Here is a 9,070-nt window from a genome sequence, read left to right on the forward strand (position 1 = left end):
TTTGTATATTGTACATATTCAATTTCTCTGTAAATACATAAAATCCACAATGTCGAGTAACAAAATGGCAACGAATCTAGTAACGAAATACTGTTAAACGACAAATACAATTTGACAAATTCAGGTACAAACCATTTGACCATTCAGTAACTTTCTTTTCCTCAGTCTGCCATTGTTTGTCATAATAGATGTATAGAAAACATGTTTTATACAATTGTAGCTGGATAATAGGTAGTACCGAGAAAAGAGGGAAGAGAAAAGGCACGCGCTCCTTGGTATTTAGGAGAAGCGGGAACGTAACAATAGGCGAGAGTACACGAGGGATAGAAACGGAGTAACGGTGTGTCGCGGTTCACCCGGGCTTACTTTTATGTCCCGCCGTTCTCCTGTCTTCGAGTCAAGCATCCCACGCTCACCCCTTGTGTCTCACTTATCTGCTTGCCTCTTTGCCCTCGCCGACAAAAGAACGAACGAGACTAGAGGAGAGTGTAAGCACCGAAGAACCGCTTCGTCGCGAGAACACCTTTCTCTATTATTAAATTGTATGTTCCTCAACCCCTTGGTCACCTCTGCCATCGGGGTTCACGCGATTTCAGAGAGATGATAATGGTCCGTTCAAGTTTATGGCTTCCACGGGCGAGTTTCGAACGTTCAAGTTGAAATATGGTCTCACGAATACTTCCGAATTTTATACTTACAGAAATTTTTAATTTTAGGGAATGATTTTATCACAGCTCTATTTTTAATTAATTTTATCTTATCTACTGTCATACATACTACCCCAAAATGTTTTAATAAAATGATAGATAAATTAAGCGTATAAAATAAAATATACAGGATGTCCTACACCACACTTCCATTCCTATTAAAATGGCGGATTTGATTGGAAACTAAAAAAATTTTATCGACCAATTCGAGCATGCTCCATTGACTGGTGGTAGTTGCAACTTCCGTTACTAACCGAAAATGGGATTTTCACAGACCGGGAGTCGTGTTTTTAACGAGACCTGGTATTTTTTATTGCACATTCGGATTGTACGCAAGAAATATAAAATTTCTAGTGTCGTGGCAATTTTATTTATAAAATAATAATTTTGTACTCACAGTCAACGGAGACTTTGATCTGCTTACTGACAGTGGGAGGCACTCCGTTCGTGGCGATGCACAAATAAACGCCCATATCCAGTCTTGAGATTCGCATGATCTCCAGCGTCTCGCCTTTCCATTCCGACACTGAAAACGAAAACGAAGCGACGTGACAGACAATTTCAATTCACTGTTAATTATTTTCCTGCCCTATCTAGACGCACGACAGGAGTTTAAAAGCCCGGAACTCGCCCACACTAATTGACAAACCAATGACCTGGAATGAAAGCGGTTGGGCAAAAAAGAATTTCACCGGCGATATTAATTTATTTCATTTGCGGTTATTCAATAAGTTGAAGCCTTAACAATTCTTTTATTTTAATTTCTCGTGAACGAATGATTTATAGAATGTGATATGTTTTATTTGAAATATTGATTGACAGGGCAGCGTGAGTAGTTTTTGTTCAATTTATTTGTCATTGGTATTATATTTTCAAGATAAATATCAGGATGAAACGTGGCTAGAGGTAAATTCATCAGCTCCATTCTTTTTATTAGCTGTTTGCATTTGTTATTGAAATATAGGAAAATAGAGAATGTCTGAAATTGATGAACCTAAAATATATTTATCCTCTCATTCAATGAAAAAATATATGACAACCTATCATAATTTCCAGTTGGTGATTTAACCCTGTTCACAAACGGAGAGTACCGTTTTATCTCGTCTCGAGGCCGCGTTAATTACACGCGTTCCTCTTTGATACATCAAACTAATGCCACGGTATTTAAGTAGTATATCTCAGCGAAAACGTATGACTACTCGTAACGCGTTTAAACGATTCCCTGGTAGCCTCGGGAATATTTAATCACGGCCGAAAGAGAACGAACGCGATCTCTCGAGCTTCGGGTCGTCAAAGATCCATGGCCGTTTCCTTATACATTTCACCTCATCAATTAGTGCGTGCCTCGACCCGTGCAGCCTCGCGCAAAAAATTCATCGCGGCTCGTTCGGCATAATTATACGTCACGAAAAATTCTCGCGCCGTTAACGATACCACGCATCGTGAATCACCCGTCGAAACTGTGTGACATGTTAATGAGTTCTCGTTTCTTTCTCCATTAAACGCACTGTCGACTTTTTACATGCGTAAATAACGTGACAGCAAATCAATATTTGCGATACTACAAATTTTCAGCTGTTGTTTCTCGTGTTTTAGTATGTCACATTTTCAATTAGGGCAATTATGATTAAGGGGCTTCACGAAAGTCACGTGACTTTTCTAACATTTTTCGGTAGAATTCTGATATTTTTCACGTTGTTTTATTTATAACCAAGCAAAACTAGTGAAAAGTATGAGTTTACTGGACTACGTTTTTCGTTCTTATATAAGAGATTTTTGGATCCTTAGGTACTTTTAAGGAAAGATGAAAGGCTTAAGTCCATTTTGAGAATTTCAAATAGGACTAAAAAGTGTAAGACCGAAAAATCGCATATTTTTGGATAATTTTGTAGATAACGTGTAGATAAAGGCATTCTGCCTTATCGCGTCGCTGCTGGAGTCTATTCCCTTAATACATATCCACTGTTCAGTGTCCTACAGAGATCAATGATTGTAGAACACCAGTGTTTTGGCTTTCACATCTATTCTTGCAATTGTTAATTATTCTGCATATTCTTATTTTATAATGAAATAAAAAGATGCATATATATGCTTATAGCTGCTAATAAAAATATAAACAATATATATATTGTTTGTATTGTATTGTATAATACATAATGTATTAATCTTAAAACATTGATGTTCCTCTATGTCATCTCTTGCTCTATGTATATCCTCCTACGCTATTTTTCGTCTGAATTCAACTCTTCCCTATCTTTCAGCCTACGATAGCACAGTTTTTGGAGTACGCGTTTGATCTCTTCTCTCTGGACGGAGAAGCCAGACTGAGTGTCATTATTTTTAATTGCTTGCGTCATGCTGGGAATCCATCAAAACTCGGTCACAGATCGATGTCCGTTAAAGAAAAAAGATATCCACGAATGTTAAATAGTAAATGTGTCACTTGAATTGACATAGTGGTTCAAAGTTCAAAAACAAAGAGTTCAATTATAAATCGTCCTGTAAATTGTCAATCGTCAGAACATCAAATTGTAATATCAAATAATATTGTAATACTAATCCCGGAAACGAATTCCGTATCACGTTTAAGCACCGCGGTAGCGCAGTTACGTTGGTTACATTATTTGTATTAATCGAGTTTATGGCCGATTTATTCATGAATGCAATTATGTAATTGTATGTATAAAATTAAACTTACTGGAGAGCGTTTTGTTGATTGAGATTTTCGAGCCATCCTCTCGTTTCCAGCTGATGCTCGGTTTAGGACTTCCAGTCGCTTTGCAAGTCAAAGTCACGTTCGCACCCTCGCGAACAATAGCATCTGAGGATGTCTGGTAGTCTTCTATGTTCGGAGGCACTAAAAAAATATATTTATCTTGTATTAGACTTAATGTGCCATTTGTAGTCATTGGACTGTTTGTGGCCAATACGTTATTTATTCTGATTCATTAAGTATTCTTGTGCCAGTTTGATTAAAAAGCCCTGTCATAAATGTTTAAAACTATTCGGTTCAAATAGCATAGAAACAAACGTGCCGGGGCATCAAAACTCAGGAAAAATTTAAGACCAAGTTCAATCTGGTCGAGCGACATGGGATGAGGGGCATTTGAATCGCGATCAAGGAGGCCGCAATCGCGCAAAAGAGCGACGTCGAAAGGACGGTTCGGAGATCCGACCGACAGCGGTCACAATATAATAAAATTTGCATGACACAGAACCGCGGCCCTGGAGTGGACCCGTGCTCGAGAACTCTTCAACAAGCGGGACCTGACCAAAGGGCAAACGGGAAGAAGCCTGAATGGCATTCTTTCACATGCAAATCGAATTCAAAGTTAAAGAAGGAAATAAGAAAAAGAAAGGGCGAGGCAGGAATGAGAGGCTCGACGGTCCGAAGAGGTCGAGGCAAAGGGGTTCAAGATGATCGTTCCGGAGAATCCAGTTACAACCGCGGAAACGTTCGGAGACGAGGTTTCGAGGCTTTCTACGAGCAGCCGGAAAGGCAAAGGAAACGAGATGTGCGCCGAGATAAGACGGCAGGGAAGAGGGAAATCCCCGTTAAAAAGTCGTAATCACCGGCGATAAGAGGCCTTCCTCGCGGCGAAGGAAATGTCTGAAAGAACAGGGGCTCGAGGGCTTCGAAGTGCCCGAGAAAGTTTTGACCGAGCCGACTTATTGTTTCTAGTTGCTACGTACCTTTTCTGAATGGTATTGGGGTATTATACAAGATGAGACAATAAAAAATATATTACGTACAATAAATTGTTCTTTAACGATTTTATAATAATATGTGCATAATGGAGGTCATTAAATAAATGTATTCTCGTGTTCCTGTCAGAGTTTATAACAATGTCAATCATTACTGAACAATTTTAACAAATTTAAACAATCATTTTATACGTTCCACAGACATAAAACGAGCTGTTCTAACTATTTTCTTAATTTCAAGAATTCTGATATTAATGCAAATAAATCTCTTCTTTCCTGTTTAATTACATGACGTAATCAGTGATCAGTTGACGATTAGTATGATTAATGATTTAATGCATCAATCTGGCGACAGTCATCAGTGGTTTGCAATAGTTTCGTGACACTCGATGACGCGAATTACTAATGAACATATGTAGTAATTAATATAATAAGTAAGCTATATCTGTAAGGGACAAAACTTGTGACGATATGTAAATATGAAACGGGATTAAAAATATTAAATTACTGTTCTACAAATATTTTTAACTTTATAAGTATTTTCTCTTCTCAAGTTTTATTTTACGAATTCTAGTTTTATTTATTTCCTTCGATATCGCGAGGAGCCAAATAATTAATTTCTTAATGACAAACCGTAAGACATGACATTTTTCTCTTCTACCGATGTTGCGAGGAAATAGGTAGGTAAGCAGATCATATCGGAGATAAGAGGAACTACTTTCGCGTTATTAAAATCGCATCAACGTAGACCGATTTTCCGCGAAAAGCTCGTGACTCGTGCGTGGCTCTTTGCTGCACGCTCTGTGATGAAAGTAGATACTACGAAAGCTATTACAATGTCTAACCGGTGTAACGAGGCGCAAAATCGACGGGAATGAAAATTTAAATTTATTTATTAACTCAAATCATTTGTATAATAATTATTAGAAATCAGAACGGTTGCTACATTGACTGAGTGGTGAAATCAAAATTGTCAGTGAAAATCAATAGCAAATTTCCTGCCAAAACAGATTTTTTATTACAACGTCCACTTGGACAAAATTAATTATCATATATGTATAAATCAGAATAAAATGGAAGATGAAAAGTGAAATATTTGAAGGAATATTGGTTATTGAACGTCCCATTGCTGCATATGTTATTATAATTAAATTCTGAAAGTATCGACCATATTTCACATATCCTTCAACACGAGAACGGATACCCGGAAACGTTTAATTCGCTTATGTCACTGGGAGAATAAAGGAGCATGTGACATGCGCATACCTTCGCCGACGAGAGCTGAGACAAGCGGCCATTAAAATAGAAAATGCGAAAAAAAGAGCAACCGACATCGCCTGCGTGCGTTATTATATTCGAATAGAAAATCGATAATTAAACTAGCCATGGAAAATGAAACGGGAACGAAAATTTAAGTATTCCTACTTCGCTATTCCTGCCAAACTGGTCGCATATCAAATGTGTCATTTTATTGGCTAATACTTAAATCGTATAATTAAATTATAAGTATTCATTAGGTATGAGTTCTTCCTTTATAGAAGCTGACTTATATTCCTACTTTCAATATCTAAGAGAAATTTAATCTATTAGACACTGATAGGCAGATTTAACTAGCATACATAAATTGAAATATTTGTATGAGCTTTCAAACATGTAGATCTGATCACAGCAAACTTAAATTGTTAAATACAGCTTCTGAAGATCGTTCCGAAACACGATACAGGACATAACTCCAATTGATGCCATCCAAGTTCAGGGAGGTATTTCGTTCAAAGCTTCGACAGGCTGCGTTTTACGATCGGCAACGGAAAAAAGTAACTCTCGGATCGAATATCCTTCATGAGTGTCCTTCCATTAATACGGTCGCGGCTGATGCACCGAATAGGGCGGGGGTGGTAAAAAGCAGCTTAATTTGAAAGTCTAAATGCGATCCGAGATTCTGTAACCGTTGCCCCAGCTAAAGGGACGATCTCTACAGTCGGCTTCATAAATGCCCAATTTCACGCAAATTTGTGTCCACCATAAAATTTCCCTTGTTACATTATTATTATAATTATACACTCTTCGTAGTTACGAATCAAATTTTCTCTGTGATTAATTAAATCTTGTTGAAATATTCTATTTTCACCCAAATGTTCGAAATACATTAAGTGACAGAGTTAACATTAATCTTTTTTCTTGGAATTAAAAGTTTGCATTTTGCCAAGTGTTGTGCATAATTAGGATCGAGGGAATATCTGTGGGTCAGACTGTACGCGTCTCTAGAGTCTGGTGTCCGTAAATTTCAGTCGACCCGTTATCCGCCGCGATTCACGCGAACGCGCGGAAATAAATAACAGAGGCGACTCGACCCAATTATATCGCTGTCATATTACAGAAAAAAATATCATATCGCGTTTGGCGAGCAGGGGAGGGCTTGACATCTGTCGTCTGCATCGCCGTTTGTGACGTTGATCGAAACCGACGTCCGTGATTCGCATGACTGGCGGACGAACGCCGGACCAACCACTGACGAATGTAGAATAAAAATGAATACATCTTATTATTTTATATGAAGTTCTTTTGACTATCGAACCTTTTATTATTTTTAGTACAGATCAATTTTAATGTCAATAATCTGCAATCCCCGATCGTAATATAATTACAATGATTGACTGACTAGATAATTATATGATTCAATAATCGCAATAGAAATCGAAATAGATTCTTATTGCCTTTAATTGGTAATACATTTAATAGGTATTCAGAATTCTACTTTTTTATTTCATGAATTATATAATGATAATTATAATGAAATTATATAATGAAATAGATAAGTATAATTTTGAGGTGAGAAGAAGACAGTCTACAATTATAAGCGTGAAATGAGATTCGATTGATGGATTATACCGGAAAGAGAGATTAAAATAAAGCATGGGATGAAGCAAAAAAGGGAAGAGGAAGAATTGACACGGGGAATCGTACGACAGATACGACAGCGTCAATATTGAACGGTTCCACTGGAAATTAATCGAGAGAATATTCATATCTGCATGCCGAAACGTACTGTTTATTATGTAACAATTTCGTCACTGATAACAAGTGTATAATCAAAGAAGATTATTTGTACAGTCAGATAATGCTGGTTAAGAAATAATGTTGTTTCTCTTGTCATGTATCAGACCTCATGATGGTAAATTATTAATTAATAATTATTATTAATGATTTGCCATTATTTCTTCAGCGTTTTTATTTTTAATGGAATCTAATAGCGGAATCCGAAGTCCAACTTGAGTGGCTAGATATTTACTTGATTCGCGGAAGCCAGCATCTGGAGGCTCGGCTGGTTACTCTAGAACACGGCACCCTAGCAATCCTCGTTTTTTCTCTCCCCGTTACTCGAGTGGCCAATTACGGACAACGGAGATTTCAGAGTTCGATGGAGAGCAAACGAAGACTCCGTCTATCGATCGAAAACGTAACGGGGTTCCCGCCCACCATCGCGGTGATTATTTAGCCCTCGAACGGAATACGTCGGACAATATCGATGTCTGCAAGAATTGCAGACTTTTCTTTACAGATGACTTGAGTAACGAACCGTCTGCTCTGCAATTCTGTTACGCCGATGTGCAAAACTAACGTACGGATCATTTTTACTCACTTTATATTAATAGAAATATTCGTCTCAATGTATTAATTACTCAAGCAGAATATTTATCAAGCCACAGTGGCTAAAAAAGTCTCGGTTCTTTCGACTCTTTAAAAGAATAACTTTTTTAATGTTAAACCAATCAACATAATTTTTTGTGGGATACTAGAAGGCTTAGTTTAATATATAACGAGTAAAAAAGTGTTTAAAATTCTTATTGGTCAGAATGGTTGAAAGAAAACAATGAACGTCACATTTCTTAACTTTCTATTAACTAAGCCTTCTAGGCTTTTATTTTAATTATTCTGTTTCAAAAATTGTGCCAATACTTTTTTCGCATCTCATAAAAATTGATATGGTTTCCTTGTAAGAATAAAGAAAACTACTGGCAATTTAAAAATCTAGCAAAGAGCTTAGATTTACTTAGAGAAAATGAAAACTGATAATGTGATTTAATAAATTCTAATTCGAAACCGTTGGCAACCAACCCCAACTGGTTCGCTGTTTCTCTTTCGTTACGTCTGCGTCCCGGGCTGTGTCATGCCGGAGTTTAGGGCAAGTTAACGCGCAACAACGCCCGGGCACAGGGTACACGTGGCGGCGTTTGCGCTTGAATAATGCATCAACAATCCGTAGGAAGGTAGGTAGGTAGGTAGGTACGGCTCGCGCGGCTGCCGGGGCGTTCTGTTCAATCCGCGCTTGTTGAACAATTCGGTAACACCCCGCATTAGCATTAATGTAGCAGATCGTCGGACACCTGCGGTAATTCATAGGATTGAGTGGCCGGAACTCACGGCCAACTGCCTTCCGAGATGCGCGATTGACTGTTGACTCCCTGAGTTACACCCTTTGACGTCGCGAGAAATTTTATTCGTTCGCGAACGCAGTTGAACTGATATAATCGATAGCTTCGTAATGATCAGGGATTTCTGATTATGAAAATCTATCTAAATATTACAGTTCTATTTCTTATGAAAATCAAAATTTAGTCACGTATTTAATAAAGTTTATGTATTTTAGAAAAACGCAT

At 37.6% G+C, this 9,070-nt stretch overlaps 1 protein-coding gene across 4 annotated transcripts in view; it reads right to left on the minus strand.

Annotated features, from left to right (window-relative positions):
- The window catches only part of LOC108632528 (lachesin), a 268,437-nt gene that overhangs the window by 96,217 nt on the left and 163,150 nt on the right, over window positions 1–9,070 (minus strand). For all 4 annotated transcript variants that reach the window (XM_026819746.1, XM_026819747.1, XM_018037179.2 and 1 more), the window contains 2 exons: window positions 3,406–3,564; window positions 1,105–1,233 (listed from right to left, as the gene is read on the minus strand). In XM_026819746.1, the coding sequence (XP_026675547.1) occupies window positions 1,105–1,233; window positions 3,406–3,564 (288 nt within the window). The remainder of the gene's footprint in view (window positions 1–1,104; window positions 1,234–3,405; window positions 3,565–9,070) is intronic.

The sequence above is a fragment of the Ceratina calcarata genome, unplaced genomic scaffold (assembly GCF_001652005.2).
Source record: "Ceratina calcarata isolate Rehan_Ccalc_2016 unplaced genomic scaffold, ASM165200v1 scaffold16.2, whole genome shotgun sequence".
Taxonomy (NCBI): Eukaryota; Metazoa; Arthropoda; class Insecta; order Hymenoptera; family Apidae; genus Ceratina; species Ceratina calcarata.